Here is a 19,362-nt window from a genome sequence, read left to right on the forward strand (position 1 = left end):
CTCAGAAAGTAATTGATCCTTGTTTATTAAACTAGCTCCAATATCACTGTAGACAACAGTTAATTTTCTCATATTCTGGCAATGGGTTGTTTTTGAATCTTTATATTCTATCATTTCATATATTCTATACATATCATTATATTTAATAATATATGATGTCATTATTTTTATTTTGATTGACTATTAGCAAAAGCTCATTCAAGAGCTTCTTTTCTGATACTAGATTTTTTGCCTTAGGGAAGGCATGAAGCTGAATTTTTAAAGCTGGACATTTGATGGTGATAGTCATCAAGGATTGCTTATATCAAGGGGCAGGTCATATTTCATTTGTCTAATTCTGTTTTCTTTAAACTAATTTTACACCATTAATTTGGATAAAGGTAGTATACCAAATTACATGCCAGTACTTGGGCACAGAGTTCTCAAAATTCAGTAAATGGTTTTAAAAAGCATATCTATATCTATAGAGATATCTATATCAATTTTGTTATCTATACATATAGATATAGATAGCTATATAGATCTATATATATATTTATAGATATAAATATAGATATCCATATGAATATATCTATATATATAAATCTGTATAGATATATAGACAATAGATAGGAGATATAGATATTAAGCTTAACAAACTAATGATTAAATATGTATGCATTTATACATGTGCACATATATGGTTATATAATAAATGTAACCACTGTTAATTAATAAGAAAAAATAAATTTAAGCATATATCCCTCAAAGTTATTTGATTTTAGATGATACCTCATTTTAGTGTTACTTATATTTATAGACTGTGTTCTTTATATATGTGTTATTTGCTTACCTAAGCTGTCAAGACTTCTCCCCAAATCATATGAGAGACAAAACAGAATATTGGAAAAATCACAGGAATCTAGGAATCAAACAACATATGTATGACATTTTCCAAAACTACAAAATTATTGGGTGATGAGAAATAATTTGTTTCATCTATCCAAACATCAGAAATATCATTTGAAAAAATATTTAAATTATATGACCGTATCACACAGTTTTGTTTTGTTTTGCATTTTCAAGATCAATAGATTAATGTATGTTGAAGTTCATTATTGATCAAAATAGTATTATAATATTAAAATTAATCACAAACACTTGTGTTATTTGTACATTTCATCTGAGAAACTTTGAAGAACAGGATTAGAATAATCAAAATACCTTATCTGAGTTAAAACTTCTACAACTGTATATGCATAGCTATAGAGAGGAGAAAGCACATAATTTAATTTTAGATGTGTATTTTATATGCTGAAAATCCTATTTAATTACAGTAATGCACCTTTTTTGACATACAAATATTTAATAGTCATTTTTCTCAAATATAATTGGAATATAATTAAGAGAGTAAAGGAATAATAAGGAAACTATTTTCAGTTTTTAAAGTTAACAAGATTCGAGTGAGTTCCCTGATTACAAAATCAAAGTTGAACCACATTTAAAACATTGTACTTTATAGTACATCTGAAAGTATGTATTTATCAACAAAAATGTGATTAAAATGCAAAGCATTTAATGCTGACAAATAATTAGGCAGAGAAAACTGAGTAATCAGCTTTTTCCTATTGAATAATAATATGAAGAATTTTTAATAAATCCCACAGGATAAAAAGCTTGCTATCTTTAAAATAAAAATACAACAGAAAATCCTTTTGGGTGTGCACTTTTGTCCAAAAGCAGAGGAATGTACAGGTGTTAAATTGGCCCCAAGAGAGTTGCACTGACGTTCCCTAAATAAGAAATAAATTTAGAAAGAATTATGAGAAAAATAAAGAAGATATACCATCAAAGGACTATAAAGTTGAAGCAAACATTTTGTAATTTATACCAATCATGTTGTGAAGTTTATACAGAATCTCATGCTATGCAAATTTTTATGAGAATTACTCTACCTCGCTGCAGATTTTTTCCCATTTGTTAGGGGGAAAAAAAAACCCGAATGTATTCTAAAGGCCTATTTTCTCCCAGTTCAACTCTTTCTATTTCTCTATCAGTTTGTTTATGCACTGGAATGTTAAGTCAATGTCATACATGATCCCAGGCTCAAATTAGTAATTATTTACATCAGGCATTAATAAATTAACCAATTAATTTTGCAAATACATATTAGGTGCAGTCTGCATGTCAATAACTTTTACGCAGGACACAATAATTAGCAAATTATTTACCACTATATGTGTTACATTTAGACTAGTGGAAAAAGTCAATAAGCATATAATCTATTAAATGAAAGAGATAATAAAAGTTGTGGTAAATCATGTGAAGGAAATGAATGGATGGTATAACAGAAAGCAATAGAGACTAAAACGGGGTAAGCTATTTTTCAAAAGGTTATTCAGAGACTTCCTCCAAAACAGAATATAATATAAAAACTGAAGGAATGAGGAGATGGCTATGGATGAGCAAGATAAGATAGACCCAGGTCAGAGCATGAGCAAAGGCAAGAAGTCCATGAATTGAACAAGTGCTTAAAACACATGGGAGGTCTTCAGGTGGGCGCACAGGGAGCAGTATCACTTTGTTCTAGTCAGTCCGTGCTGCTATATCAAGATACCACAGACTAAGTAGCTTAAACCACAAATTTTTATTTCTGACAATTCTGGAAACTGGAAAATCCAAGATCAAAGCACCAGCAGGTCTGCTGTCTGATGAGAGCACTCTTTCTGGTTTACAGACAACCATTTTCTCATTGTATCTTCACATAGCCGAGAGAGAGAAAAAAAAAGAAAAGCTCAGGTATCTTCATGTCCTTCTAAGGGGAATAAATTAATCATTAGAGGCTCCACTCTCATGATCTAATCTAACCCTAGTATCTCCTAAAAGGCCCCACCTCCTAATACTATCAGTTTGGGGGTTAAGATTTTAGCATATGAATTTTCGTGGGCCACAAATATTTAGTTTATAATATTCCACCCTAGTTCCCCCCAAATTCATGTCATTTTCACATATAAAACACATTCATTTTATCCCAATAGCCCCCAAAGTCTATACTTATTCCAGTATCAACTCTATAGTCTAAAGTCCAAAATCTCATCTAATATCATGTAAATAAGATACGGATGAGACACAGGTATTATTTATCCAGAATAAAATTTTTCTCTGCATATGAACCAGTGATTACAAGCAAGCAATGTACTCTCAAAATACAGTAATGTGATAAGCAATGGTAAGATAAATATACTTATTCTAAAAGGGAGGAATAGGAAAGAAGGAAAGGATGACAAGTGCAAAGAAAGTTTAAAACCCAACAAGGCAAACTCCATGAGATCCTAAGCCTTGAGAATACTTCTCTTTGGCTTAGTGCTCTGCAGTCCAAGTCCACTGGGGCAGTAGTCTCACTTTCTGAACCTCCTGGCATAGCAGTCCCATCCCCATGGTTCTGGGTGACCACCTCCACCCTGAAACTCTATGAAAAAGCCATCTAGCATGTTGAAAGTGAGGCAATGGTCCCGCCTTTGAAACCAACAACACATGCCTGAATTATCTTTGGAGTCATTCTTCTCTTGTCTTGAATAATAGTTCTTTTTTTTTTTTTTTTTTTTTTTTTTTTTTTTGCAGCTGAATAATATGGAGCTGGCCTATAGAATCCAAGAAATCCATCAACCTTCTTTCATTCCTTCCCATATCCTTCTTCTTCAGTTCAAACTGGCAGCTTTCTTCCTGGGGTGTCATACTAAATCTATGGTTCACATCCCTACTAACACCTTTATCAAAAGACACTTAGCCACACCTTTAGTATTCTCTCTCAAACATTTTCTCATTTTTGTAATATGAAGAGCCTGAAAATTTTTCAAATCTTTAAACTTTCCTTCATTCTTGCTAAACAATTCCATTTTAAGTAATTTTTGTGTCTCACATTTTACTATAAGCATTCAAGGGAAACTAAGATGCTCCTTCAACAATTTTCTTAGAAATCTCTTTAGCTATGTATTCTATTTCACTGCTCCCAAATTTTACATTCTGTAAAACACTAGAACATAAATACAATTTAGCCAAGTACTTTTCTACTTTATAACAAGGATACCCTTTTCTCAAGTTTCTAATAACATGTTCCCCGTTTCCATCTGGAAGTTCACTAGAATGGCATTTACTGTCCATATTTCTATCAACATTCTGTTCCATGTTACCACGTTATTTAGATATTCTTTTTTTTTTTTTTTTTTTTTGAGTCGGAATTTCACCCTTGCTGCCCAGGCTGCAGTGCAATGGCATGATCTCGGCTCACTGCAACTTCCTCCTCCTGGGTTCAAGTGATTCTCCTGCCTTAGCCTCCCGAGTAGCTGGGATTACAGGCATGCGCCACTATGCCAGGTTAATTTTGTATTTTTAGTAGAGACAGGGTTTCTCCATGTTGATCAGGCTGGTCTCGAACTCTTGACCTCAGATGATCCACCTGCCTCGGCCTTCTAATGTGCTAGGGTTACAGGCTTGAGCCACCACTCCTGGCTATTATTTAGATATTCTTCAAGAAGATTAAGCATTTCTCGATTGTTCTCTTTTCTTTCTGTGACCTCACCAGAATCATCCTCAATGATCTATTCACAGCAATGCAGACTTTTTCTAGCATGCACCTTAAAACTCCCTCAGCCTTTACCTATTATTACCCAGTTCCAAAGCCACTTCCACATTTTTAGATATTTGTTATAGTAGCAAACCACTTCTGGTATTAATCTTAGTTTGTGCTGCTATAACAAATTATGGTTTACTAGGTGGCTTATAAACAGCAGAAATTTATTTCTCACAGTGCTGAAGCCTGGGAAGTCTAACATCAAGCAAGGCATGGCAGATTTAGTGTCTGGTGAGGGTCAGTTTCCTGGTTCATAGATGGCCATTGTTCTGCTGTGTCTTCACATGATCAAAAGGCAAGAGAACCCTCTCATGTCTCTTACAAGGGCACCATCTCATTCATAAGAGCTCTACCTCTGTGAAATAATCACCTCCCAATGGCTCCATTCCTATTATTATCACCTTGAGCAGGGTCCCTCAACCCCCAGTCTGCAAACCAGTACTGGTCCATGGTCTGTTAGGGACCAGGCTGCACAGCAGGAGGTGAGCAGCAGGCAGGAGAGCATTACCACTTGAGCTCTGCCTCTTTTGAGATCAGCAGCAGCATTCGATTCCCATTGGAGTGCAAACCCTATTGTGAGCTGCGCATGTGAGGGATCTAGGTTGCGTGCTGCTTATGTGAATCCAATGCCTGATGATACATACATACATTTGTACATATGCGTTTATATATTTATCTGTATATGTATCCATATGTATATGCAATATATATGTGTGTGTGTACGTATTCAAGTTATAGTATAAAATCATTAGAACCACTTTGCTCCCTATTTTTAATTATGCCCAAATGGTATTAGTGATAGAAGTATAAAAATTACTTCTTTATTTTGACCAAGAATAAGAAAAGAATGGATTCTTTATTTTTCCAATAGATCTGCTTTTCTCCTGATATAAATGACACTCAAGAAATCACTCAGTCATCCACCTAGTTCATAAATAATCTAGAAGTTATACCTTATATTTATTTTTTCTTCACCCTCCATAACCAATATATAAGATGATAATATCTATGTTTTTGAATATCTACATATGTGAATTAGATCCACATTTTAGGTCTGATTTCCCAGAAACAAACCCTGAGACAAGGGTTTGTGTGTAATTGATTGGTTGAAAATTTTGTTCCAGGTAAGAAATTGCAGGATTAATTGGAGTAATAGGACACGGATGGAAAAGAAGCCAAACAAAGGCATCAAAGTCCCAGCTTCATTACGATTCTGTAGGAAAGCTCTAGAATGTAAATAGTATGTTGGGTTTCATACTTCGGCACCTGTTACATACTGGCAATGGGATATTATAGATGTTTGTAAACTTGGAGGCACATTAGGCATCCTGTCCATGTGGGCAAAGTGGTTCCAGTAGCCAAGGGAACTTGTTCAAAGACAGTTGCAGGTGCAGACCATTATAAGCAAAGACATAGAAAAACTGTAGTGTATGTAGTGTGGGTGTGTGGCCACATTAAAGGATGAAAGGGAATCTGAGCAGCGTTTCAGTGTCTACTTCAAACCACTTCTCTATATGCCTTCATCATCTCATACTGGACTAGAGTAATAGACCCTAACTGATCTCTCTCTTAACCAAATCCCTTTCCTGCCCTCTAACCTATTTTCTAGTCTGTGCCAGATTGATCTTTTCTAAACATATGTTAAAATTTTCCAACTGCTTTCAATCGCACCGAAAATGAATGAGAATTTCTTACTGTAGTTTATAGATGCCTATGGGATCCTAGCGCCTGCCTAAGTCTATTGCCCCATCTAATAAAACTAGATTGTTCCACTCAAAGGCCTACGTTCTACACAAAATGGGCATCATAGTTAGAACTGACCCCAGAAAATAAAGAATACCCTTTGATTTCTCTGGCAAGGCTTATAAGCAAGGTCAATGATCAAAACAAATTCTACCAGTGGGAAGAAACCAGGGTAAACAGTGTGGTCAACGAAGGAATTTGTTGTATCACAATGAGATGACAGTTATCCTTGAGATTCTCTGACTGTTCATTTTCCACTACAGCATCATTGAGCTACAAAACAGTGTATTCTGGGTCAGTGACCACTAGGTGTTACTCTTCCATTACACATTTTTCTAAGCATTATTTAACATTGTAAATTTCTGATATCTAATTCAGGGTTTTATATTGGCTGTGGTCAAATTTACCAATTATTCCATAGTTTACAGGATTACAAATAGCCACATAAAGGCTGATGATAATAACCATAACCTGAGATTTTGGCATTGAAAAATGGTGTAATTTTGGATTATTGTAATTCTGGAGTTTAATCATATGTATGTATTAAGAGCAGCATATATTTGTAACCATATGTTTGTATTAAGAGCTAAGAGTGACAAATTTTTAAAATAATAGATATGGAAATTAAGGTACATAGATGTGTTGGACAGAATCTGTAGCTCTGGACCATAGCAAGAATCTATAATACCACCTCTCACTTACCATTCTCCTTTCTGCTGAGTTGGACCTATATCTCTATGCCTATAGTAGGGGCAACCATGCTTGATGATGACAATGATAATGATGATGCTGTGATGATCATGATGATAATGCTAATATGCTGAGTTGTGTGCTAGCACTGTGCTAACTCTTCTACAGGTATTGTCTTATATTAAAAATGGTGTTTAAGACTGTGTATCTGAAACCTGGTTCTAATACTTATTACCTGTATGATTTTTGTCATGCTACTTAAATTCATCATGCCTCAGATTTGCTATCTTCAAAATAAAATAAGTCATTGTAATGTACAAGACTATTACTTTGTATTGATAAAAGTTTAAAATACAATTAACAACACCACCTTGTGGATCGGTACCAATTAAGACCAAGTGATATAGGTCGGTATTCGAAAATATCACAGATACTAAGGCAAAAATCCAAGCTAGATCCTTATATTTGACCTTTATACCGTGTTATTCCCATTACTGAATTCATAGGTGCTTGGTCCAACACTGGGTTTCTGGCTTAAATCAGGTAAATGGGAGCCCATTCCCAGGATTTTTAAAACTCCAATTAGAAAAGACTATCAGTTGCTTTCTGAAATTGAAGATTTCAAATCTGAGTTCAGGAGATATTATCACTCACACAATTTATTCAGGTTGAGGAGGTTTAGTCAGGGTGAGAGATAAAATGAGAGAGAGAGAGAGAGAGAGAGAGAGAGAGAGAGACAGAGAAGAGCAAAAGAATATAATACTCAAGCCCCTAATTCTAATTTTCATAATAAGGAAATGCCCAAGTGCTTCTTTGCTCCTTTTATTATTTTCTTTTCAACACTTAATTTGATTTTATAACCCAATGACATTTTTGCCTACTAGTTTGAGATTAGTTTCCATTGCTTAATAGATCATAGCCATTGTCATCTTACATCTTCTAAATTAAATATCATACAAATTAAAACCAATTTGATGACAAATAAAACTAATTCTGAAATATCAAATGAACTATGACCCTCATACAAGAATAATCAACTTATTATATTAACAGGGAGATATTATTTCAAAATTCTGGATCAGATTATTCTATAGATAACATGCGTTATCTAATTTTGCAATACCAACTTTGTATGCTAATTTTTTTCTTATTATTTAGGAGAATAAATTTGTTCTTAATTACCATGTAAAATGTTTTTATTTAGAGCATGTACTCCTCAGTCTCAAATAAATTTGAGTGTCCTACTAGATTAATTGTTGGAAAAATAGTTATTGATTGGAAAAGATCGACATGGTGCTAAATATTGCAAGACACAATCCTGAGTATATTAGGTACCATATAATTTGCCTTGAGGCAACATTTCAACCTGATGGAGGAGAAGGATTATAAAGAGGAAGATAGGGAGCAGAGTAGAAAAACCGTTTACTAAAAATGATGGATTATGGGAAGTTCTCTTTAAAATATGTAATTTCATATATGTATGTATATGCTAATAAACATTCTACTTTTATTAGTCTTAAGGACTATGGGACATTTGCTGTGATAATTTGCATACTGTAGAGCTTTTTTTTCAAAATATTTAGTGTTTTAAATTACAAAAATATTAATACGTATCTGATTGAGTAATCTTAAATTAGCTGCTAAATTCCTGCTTAGTCTACTTGAGCTATGTATGTCTTTCCACTTATCTATGTGATAAATGAGTTTTTCATGACCGTTCACTGATGTAGAAATATAATGTACATATAGTACATAAGAAAATTTAAATAATGTCTGGAATAAGTTTTTCGGTATACACGTTCTGGGAAAGTGAAACTCAAGCTAATACAGTCATTTTTTTTTCTCCTTACTCTCTAGGAAAAACAAACAATACATTTAATTTGACAACCAGCTGAAGTTGCAGATAATGAGGACTTACCATTGTATACCATTACTCATCTGGACCTATATGTTCCATACAGTTGATACCATCCTATTACAAGAAAAACCTAACAGTTATTTATCAAGCAAAAAGATAGTGGGTCTGACAAAAGATGATGGCAAAATGCTACGTCGCACCAAGCGTGGCTGGATGTGGAATCAGTTCTTCTTATTGGAAGAGTACACAGGTACTGACACACAATATGTAGGCAAGGTAAGAATTTTTGTATGAGAAATCTAAAAGCTGAAAGTGACAGCTATTTATTTTTTACAGTAAGTTTTCACATCACTAGTGATTATTAAAAATATTTAACTAATTATGTTCAGAAGGTGTGATATTGCAAATTATTTTAGTGGGGAAGAACAAGGGACCATATTTGGATTCTAAATGTAAATCAATTATCAATAATAAGCATAAACTACTAAGTCATATGTGGATGGATGTGATTCATTATTAATCAGCTAGATATTATTTAATCATATGTGTATTATCTAAATAAAACTCTCCTTGAAATCTGTTGATAAATAGTTTATCATAATTAGGAATAGTATACTGTGCATGAGAAATAAAGTAATTCCAGTTGTTTCTATTTCTTAATATCAGCTAGGGTGAGCTTCCTGCTTGTAATCTAGACGTAAGTGTTTAAGGCAGAAGGATAAAGACAAGATTAAAAAAGGAGAAAGAAGACACTATCTTTAAGAAGATATGCTTCTGTGTTAGCAGGAGCAAAGTTGCTCATTAGCAATAAGAAGCACACAATAATAGAGAATATGTAACTCCCTTCTTGTGTTCAATTTAGAGGAAGCAGATTCATGGCCTCTCTTTCATTGGTGTTTAGAGACTTCTTTTTCTTTAGCTCATTATCTCTCTAATTTTCTTTTTTTAGTGGCATGACCTTTCTGACATCCATAATTTTCTATATATCTATCATCCTTTTCCTTACCAATCACATTCATACTATTATAAACTCAGGACAATTCTTTTGTTAAGTATAATTATTCCCAATTTACACCCGTTGCTGAAGTATGTTAAAATTTTTACAACAAAACAGTTTTAAATGCTAGCAGTCTACAGATCATAATTTTTTTTTTTGAGTCATGTCATATATGTACTTGGAGGGACTGTAATGATTTGCGTATTGTTTGACTCACTGACACCACCAGGCACATAAATTAGAGCAGGCTAAAAATGAAAAAAAAGAAAGAAAAACACCCAAGTACCTAACATCACAAATGTCATTCTTGTACCTTTTAAAACAGAAATACATTTGCTCTGTGAAATTGCCAAAATTTTGATCTAATTCCTCCTTGCGTGTGTGGGCCAATCAAATGCAGCCTCCTTTATCAGAAGCCTATTATTTCCTCTTCTTTTGAAATTTATCTTTTCTGATTCCATAGGTCATGCTCATTCCACCCCATTCAGTTCGCTTGCTGGTTCCTTTTTGCCTGTTATTTCTTCTCAGGTTGGTCATATGGCATCCTCAGGCATCCCTCATTTAACAACACTTTTCACACTACAGTTAATAACTAACATCAGGAAATTCAAGTTCAGCAAGCAAATGTTTTTTGTCTAAGGACGTGAAATTGCCTTATGATTCTCCAAGGAAGTGTATAAAGGACACATTGAGGTCACAGGGCCTTACAGAAACAGTTTTATCCTTGGAGATTCACAAATACAGAAGAATAGCCACAGATAAAAGAGATGCTCATAATCTTAAGGCAGTTAAGGCTCTACAGCAAGCATTTATTTTAAGCTGAAAACAAAAATACTTCCCCTAAAAATTGAGTGTACATTAATTAATTTCTAAATTGACCACCATTCCTGCTCTCACATTTTAAGTATACATTACGGTTTAAAATTTTGTGCACAATCATGCTTCCTTTTTAATTAATTCTATAATCTGTCATAAACAATTATGAAATATCCATGCATAGTTTTGTTTAATTACTTTTCATAATTTTTTTTTCATTTGTGTTGGAAAAATGGCATTTTGGATTTAGGCATGGACAAGTTAGGGTGTGTGATTTTTTTGCCAATTTATTCTTGACAACAAGGTTATGAACCACAAATGGAACACTCATTATAATATGAGATGTTTGGAGAAAATAAACACAATGAAACCAAAACCACCTGTCAACTATTTCTGTGTTTCCAATGGGTAATATGTATATGAAATAGACACCTCAGCAAAATAAAATACTTTTATTACTTTTTAAAGAAAAAATAAAACTCTTTCTGTTTTTTTTAATAGGGACTTATCTAGGATATGCCATTACCACATAGCTAGTTCATTATAAAAGTGGGCTGGATTTCAACCACATCTTAGCTTTTACTAAGTTATTAAGGGCATTTACTCTCATTATCTTGCTTTTCTGGCTTTTGACATCACTATTTATTTGCATATACAGTGGCTGACTGGACCCTTAACTCTAAACTTAGTCAAACATATGAATTCTGATAAGGACTTAACTTCTTGAGCACCTCGCAGATTGTCTTTTTGACCACAATATTTCTGGTCTCCCCAGGTAGACCTCAATCTAGTCTTCCAGGATCCACTGCATTGGTAGCACATCCCGTAAAGAAAAGGCCTGTCGTATTCACCCTGCGCCAGGATTGGGAAGGGCTAAGTAGCTTCTAATGGGAAGAAATCTCCATGGTTTCTTTATAGTTTTATGGAAGCTAGGTATCATAGAAAATATTAATTTACAAGTGCTGTAAAATTGCATAAAATTGGGAAGACATATTTTTAGAGGTTAAAAACTGGGTTTGATCCTGAATTGAGAGAAAGCAGTTTTAGAAAAATACAGTAGTGCAGCAAAATTTAATAAATTATATACATGTATACACACAAACATGCAACTTACAAGATTTAGTCTTAATTGTGGCACACAGTAACTATTGTAATTTAGAAGTTGTTTAAACTTGCCAACCGTCAGATTCTTGTTGGGTTAATTTACATTGTCATTAAGATTTATTTAATTCCAAATTTCTGGTCTTTTCTAAGATTTTGGAGAGGGCTGTCATTAGGGACAAAAAGAGCCAGAAAGATTTTTGTAAATATGTGCATCTGGACAAATCTAAGAGGGTGGAATTGCATGTATATAGCACAATAAAGAAAAAAAGAGGCTATTCTAATAGTATAAAGTTAGACCTTCACTGTGAAAGGTCCAGAATTCTAGGATGGGTTTTTTTTACATATAGCATGAAATGTAAATAATCTGTTAAAAGCCTTTGTACAAATCAGTTATGAAGGGAGCACAGAACTGAAATAATCAGTTTTCTTTCATTGTTCAGGATGGATTAGAAGAGTAAGAAAATGAAGTAAGATAATTTTAATAAGGCAATACTGCAGAATTGTTATAGCATTTTAGACATTTGAAATATAGGACAAAAAAGTCAGAAATGTTGGAATATATAGCAAGTTTTTGTTTTTTGCAATAATGCAATTTGATATTTGGTTGATCATTCTTGACTGAAACTATCAGAAATTTACTAATATTGTTTTATATAATAAGGAAAACTTTGTATCATTACCGAAGAAGAAAACAAAGTCATAATAATTGTCATCTAGCTTCTCTATAACTTGAATAGGCACGTGTGACTGAATTATTTAGGTAGAATCTTAATACTGCTCAAGAGAGAAATTAAAATAACAAGAAGCATAGCAAATGTCCCTACTATTCTTTTAGAGAATCTCTGTAGCACTTTAGTTTGTTATACATAAGTTGAAAGTCCAGAATAATCCCTGCTTATCATGGATCAATAATCATTAACTACATCCCAATTAGTATTGAGAATTGAATAGATCGCTTCTCGGCCTTTTGGCTAAGATCAAGTGAGAATTGAATAGAATTTACCTATTTGATTTTAATATCTAGTTGTTAAATCACATTTATTTTATGAAGAGAAACCCAATACTCAGACACACCAGACATAGTATTTATTTTTTAAAAGGAATAAAACAGTGGTTATTTTTCACAATTGTGAAGATTCATTTAATAAATTGGAATATCAACTTAATTGACCATTACATTTTAATTTAAAAATATGTATTTAGCACTTGCTTTGTGCAGAGCAAGGAACATGGAGCTACGGAGCCACCTGTAGGTAGCCACTATTAAATAAGGTACCTTTGTCGCAGAGTTACCTCTGAAGTCTTTATAATTTTAATTTAGAAACTTTTGTTATCCCATTCTGAAATCATGAGTGTAATAATAGAATCTAGAGTGGAAAGGGATTTTAACATAGATTGAACTCTGTCTTCATGGTTACAATTGGTTTATATGTTACCTAAAGCAACGGGAAACACAATTAACAAAAGAAAAATTGGTAGGAGTCTGTTTTATATTTGATGGTGTATCAAAAGGTGGAGTGACACTCTTTCACATTTACTGGTTTGTACACTAAATATTAATATATAGCTGAAGTATATATAAAATAATGGACTTGAATAGGTTATTTTTTCTTATGCTTTTCAGGTATGGCAGTTTGAAGTGTACAAGTAACTGATGGAATAGAAACTAGAAACAGAAATAAACTCTCAAATTTATTTAAAGAGTTTTGATGAGTTGTTATAGTATATCACAGTGTTTTCCAGAATCTAAGTAAAATATGTTGATGAAAGTTTGTAAGTATCATTACTTATGGTGCAGTACATGGAGCAGTTGCTTTTGATTTGTAAATACATTATATTCCAAAATTATCTTTATGCATTAGTTGTTTATAACTCAGAACACACAAAAAATTAAAAATTATGACAAGACTTTAAGGACAGCATACTGAGGCATGTTTAGCCCTGAGTTCTATAAAAATTCACTGTTAACATACAGCTCCATCTTTTAATTTTCACTGCCAATACTTTATAATCACTTTGCTGGACAACTGCTTTAGCACACTAAACTTATCTTTTTCTTGACTTTATTTATACTTTTTTTTTTTAATGATCAGAAGCAGTTTACACAATATCTCTTGAATAATCCCAATCTCTAGCACAAAAATACCTCTAAAAAATTAACTGAAATTCACTTAGGTTGAATTCAAAGTGTCCATTAGTATTCTTGCAAATTCCAGCCTATGTTCTATCTCCCCATAACTTTGTAACCTGAGTTCTAGACAACATGATATTTCTTCTTCCATACACCTGACTTTTTTTCATCATGTCCACAGACCCCTTCCCAGGGTGTATCTTACCCACTTTTTCATAATCTCATATCTGTTTTTTGTTGTTGTTGTTATTCACTCTATGTCCTACCACAACTTCTGTGCACAATCTTACATAAAACCCATTTCATTTTCCCTGGCTGGAATTATCCCTCAAAACTATGAGATCCTCTCTTAAAATCTTATTCGTAGGCCAGGCACGTGGTTCACACCTGCAATCCTAACACTTTGGGAGGTGGAGGCGGGTAAATCACGAGGTCAGGAGTTTGAGACCAGCCTTGGCAAGATGGTGAAACCCCATCTCTACTAAAAAAAATACAAGTATTAGCCAGGCGTGGTGGTGGTGCCTGTAATCCTAGCTACTCGGGAGGCTGAGGCAGGAGAATCGCTTGAACCCAGGAGGCAGAGGTTGCAGGGAGCCAAAGTCGCACCACTGGACTCTAGCCTGGGTGACAGAGCAAAATTCTATCTCAGAAAAAAACCAATCTTATTCATAGCACAAGTTCAATTATTTGGATATATCTTCTATATTGTCTCCTAGATTCTGTGACATTTGGGCTTTGAGTCTGTGTTGGATTTATTTTCTTTCCCCAAATTTTTGACATAATAGGTTTACTCAAAATTAATAGTCAGCTGCTATTTTAAAAATCTTTATTCTTTATTAATCTGAATCCTGAGAAATTGGCCTTATGAAAAACAGAAAAAGCAGAGAAAATTTTACAGAAATATGTTCCCTTTTTCTGACAAATGGTACATCAAAGCCAAACTTCCTTTGTTGTTCTTCCAATTCCTTTCCTATATTTCCATTATATCAGAGGGTTCTCATAACTGTGAAACTATTTAAAAATATTAATTGTGGTGGAAAATGGTTCTTAATATGGCTACCAAGTTGTATGTTTAATTTTTTTTTACACTTCCACCACTAATTTCAGTGTTTTTGAACTACTTCTAATATTCCAACATACTCTTCCTCATCTTCTAAACTTGCACATGATCAAATGCACCTTTATATACTCATCAACAAGGGAGAAAGGAGGAAGGAAGGGAGGAAGGAAAACAGGAAGGGTGGGAGGGAGTGAAAAACTTGCAGATGATCGAATCCACCCTTATATACTCATGAGGAAGGATGGGACGGAGGGAGGGAAACAACAAATGTCAGAAGTGACATTATCTTTAGCAGGGTATGGAGAGAGGGATGGGGAAAACTCTTTACATACAAGGCCATAAATTATGGTGATTATGATGTCACTATAAAAGCAGTATGTGCTCCCTGTTAAAAACCAGGAACATAAAATTTAAAAATAATTTTTAAAAATCTAAGATATTTATAATGATATCACTAAGACAAGGGTAAGTTGTCTAAATATTTTTCTACCTGTCTATTGGTTTTATTTTTAACACTTGATTTTCTATTGTTTTCATACCTGTTTTATCTTGCTTTTCTCTGTCAATTCTACGTTCTGGCATATTGTTAAAATGTTAGTATTAGCCATGTCATATTATGTCATATATAAAATCATAAAAAGTTAAAATTTTTCCACATATTTTGTTTAGACTCTCTCCGGTTTTATACATGCAAACATGTATAAAAACATGATCCACCTGCCTCCGCCTCCCAAATTTTGTACTTGATATTTTTATTGCAGTTGGCTCTCCATATATGTGGATTCCACATATGTTTATTCAACCAACAGTAGACTGAAAATATTCAGAGAAAAATAAAAGATCGTTGCACCTTTAGTGAAAATGTACAGACTTTTTTTCTTGTCATTATTCCCTAAACAATATAGTATAACAATTGTTTACATTGTATTTAGAGGGTATTAGGTATTATAAATAATCTAGAAATGATTTAAAGTAAATAGAATGATATGCATCGGTTAAATGTAAATTCTACACCATTTTATATAGGGACTTGAGCATTTGCACATTTTGATATCTGCAGGGATTCCTGGAACCAATCACCCACGGATACCAAGGGATGATTATGTATTATACATTATCCTTGTTAAGGCTAGATTACTGGAGGGAGAATTCTCGAAATTGAAATATATGAATAGTTTTAAAGTTCTGGGTACATATTAGCCAATGGCATTTCAAAAATTTATACCACTTCTCTTCTACCAACAAAAAACCGATGTACCGACGTGGGGCATTAGTTATGCTACATATTTGTTTGTCTGGTTGTGACTGTATTTTAATGTGAAATTTAGTCCTGTATAATATTATTGTTCAATTAATTTTGAAAAAAACTGAGCACGTACGTTGTGGAGCACTATGTTAAGTCCTAGAAATAGTAGTAAATAAGATTAATTTGTCCTTATCTTAAGGAATTCCTCTATTATAAATGCAATGCTACTATTGCTCATTGCTGTAAGAAAGACCTGCTAATAGCCTCAATTCTAAAAAAGTAGACAATTTTTTTGTGACTCAATAGACTGAATTCTTAACACATAAACTCTATTTAGCTTAATTCTGCACTAAAATCATCTCCAAATTAATAATGTGCACATGTTTGTTTGTTTAGAAACTGCCATGTTTCCTTTTTCTGATGACCAGATATTTGTACCAGATATTCACAAATATTCAAACTGTACTCAAGCAAATCTTTTATAATTTCTGCACTATAAATCCTAATAACTCATACTAAGAGTCTTATAGGAGCAGTAGTGGTATTCATGGAAAAAAATGCCTGGAAAATATTGTGAAAATATCTAACTTTCTTTAAACAAGTTTTTTTGAGGTAATTGGGGTCACTTTAGATAGACAATAATTGATTATATGCTTATTAAAATTTACTCAGTAAATATTCTAATTCATAGCCAGAACTTCCAAGGAAGGTGATTACTAACTCATCATATCAGAAATTTATGTTAAAAACAGATGCACAAGAAAAGCTGTTCAATAATAGTGAATAAGTGAGTGACTAGGCAAATCTAAGAAGAGGCCTTTCTTTTCTACAAAAAAGAGAAAATATTCGTACATGGCTATTTTGTGAAATTTCCAACTCCCTCAATGTTTGCCAACAACAAATGTTTCTCTTGAAAAATTTTAATAATATTCTCCCGCAGATTTTTTAGATAAAACTACATTTTAAAACTACTTTGGTAAATGTTTCTTATATACTTGAATGTTTATTACGTACTTGCTGGGTATAGTATTCTTAGGAAAAGAATTTTAGAAAAAAATATGACAATGGTGTTGTTGAATTCTCTAGCATTCCATGTTTTGTGTTTCCATATTCAAATTCTTCCTGGGAGTAAGCGTTTAAATGCTCCATTTAAAAAATTTTCTCTTTAACTCTGTCATTTTTTTTCTCATTTATTTTAATGCAGTTATCAGATACATATCCATTGACCTTTTTATATTTCTGATTAAATATTTCATCTTTATGAATACCACCCTTTATCTGTGATAATACTACTTACTTGGGGTTAACTTTGCCTGCTAAGAATTTACCCACACAACTTCTCTCATGAATGTTCTTGTGTGGTTTAACTTTTATCATTCTTTTGCTCTCAGCCTCTCTGTATAATTCTATAAAAAATCCAGCTATAGGCCGGGCGCGGTGGCTCAAGCCTGTAATCCCAGCACTTTGGGAGGCCGAGACGGGCGGATCACGAGGTCAGGAGATCGAGACCATCCTGGCTAACCCAGTGAAACTCCGTCTCTACTAAAAAAAAATACAAAAAACTAGCCGGGCGAGGTGGCGGGTGCCTGAAGTCCCAGCTACTCGGGAGGCTGAGGCAGGAGAATGGCGTGAACCCAGGAGGCGGAGCTTGCAGTGAGCTGAGATCCGGCCACTGCACTCCAGCCTGGGCGACAGAGCGAGACTCCGTCTCAAAAAAAAAAAAAAAAAAAAAAAAAAAAAATCCAGCTGTAAAGATTTATTGTCTTATAAAGAGGTCAGAGTTGGTTTATTCTTTTTGTGCAGTCTGACAATATTTGACATTTAATTGGCTTAAACTCATTCATATATAATGCCCTTATTGATATATTTGGATTTAAGTCTGTCATTTTCTTGTTTTCTGTTCCCTTCAGTTGTTCTTTATAACTTTGTTTCTGTTTTTTGTTTTGTTTTGTTTTGTTTTGTGTTTTGTTTTTGTCTATCATCTTTTGGAACAGTTAAGTATTTGTTTAAACACCTATGTTTATGCTCTTTATTGGCTATTCTTAGCTATACTTCTTTGTGTTTTTATGTTTTTAGTATGTATTTAAGGCATCTCAAGATTCTTAATTTGTTACAGTATAAATTGAATTAATAATGTATGTTTTAGCATTTAATACACTCAGCTTACAATAGTATAATTTATCTTTCAAGACTTTGTTCTATTTTTGTAATATATTTTTCTTGTATATATTGTAAACTTCACAATGCATTGTTAATGCTTATTAAACAATTCATTATTTATTTAAAACTTTTAGAAATAAGGGTAATCTTTTATATTAATTTATATAAAAATGTCTAGTCAGTGTTTTTCATTCTTATCTATAGTTCAGAATTTCTGTGTGACAACATTTGCCTTCACCTTGAAGGATTCTTTTAGCATTACTTGTAGTGTGGGTTTGCTGGAAACAAGTTTTCTTAGCTTTTCGTTATTTGAAATATCTTTATTTCATTTTCATTTTTGAAAAATATTTTAACTGGATATAAAACCGTGAGTTAATCTGACAGTTTATTTTCCTTTTAGCACTTAAAATTGTTGTTACATTGTATTGTGAATTCTATTACTTTTAATAAAAAATTAGCCATTATTCTTATTGTTGCTGCCCTATATGTAATATGTATGTTTTTCTGGCTTCTTTTAAAGTTCCATTTATAGCTTTGCTTTCGGTATTCTTAATTTGACACCTGGGTGTGATTTTTGTTTGTCCTGTTTGGAATTCACTGGCCTCCTTAGATCAGTGAGTTATTTTTCATCAGAAATTTAAAATTAAATGGTCATTTTTTAAAAAAGTTATTTTTGTGTTCTTTATATCTTCCTTTTGGAAACTTCAAATACAAGTATTTCAGGGCATTTCATATTGTCTCATCGTTGGAAACTATTTTTGGTTAATATAATATTGTTTCTGTGCTTAAATTTGGAAAATTTATCTTCAGATTTATTGTTTCTTATGTTTCAGTGCCTAATCTACCATTATACATTTTTAATTCAGTTATTATATTTTCAGTTCTGGGTTTCCTTTATTATCTATTATATTTTTTACAAACTTTATGACATTTCTCATTTACTTCCCC

At 33.0% G+C, this 19,362-nt stretch overlaps 1 protein-coding gene across 2 annotated transcripts in view; it reads left to right on the top strand.

Moving 5' to 3' along the window:
- The window catches only part of LOC105472991 (cadherin 9), a 166,301-nt gene that overhangs the window by 40,656 nt on the left and 106,283 nt on the right, over positions 1–19,362 (top strand). For both annotated transcript variants that reach the window (XM_071099072.1, XM_071099071.1), the window contains exon 2: positions 8,900–9,176. In XM_071099072.1, coding sequence (XP_070955173.1) covers positions 8,949–9,176 — 228 coding nt within the window. In that variant the 5' untranslated portion in view covers positions 8,900–8,948. The remainder of the gene's footprint in view (positions 1–8,899; positions 9,177–19,362) is intronic.

The sequence above is a fragment of the Macaca nemestrina genome, chromosome 6 (genome assembly GCF_043159975.1).
Source record: "Macaca nemestrina isolate mMacNem1 chromosome 6, mMacNem.hap1, whole genome shotgun sequence".
Taxonomy (NCBI): Eukaryota; Metazoa; Chordata; class Mammalia; order Primates; family Cercopithecidae; genus Macaca; species Macaca nemestrina.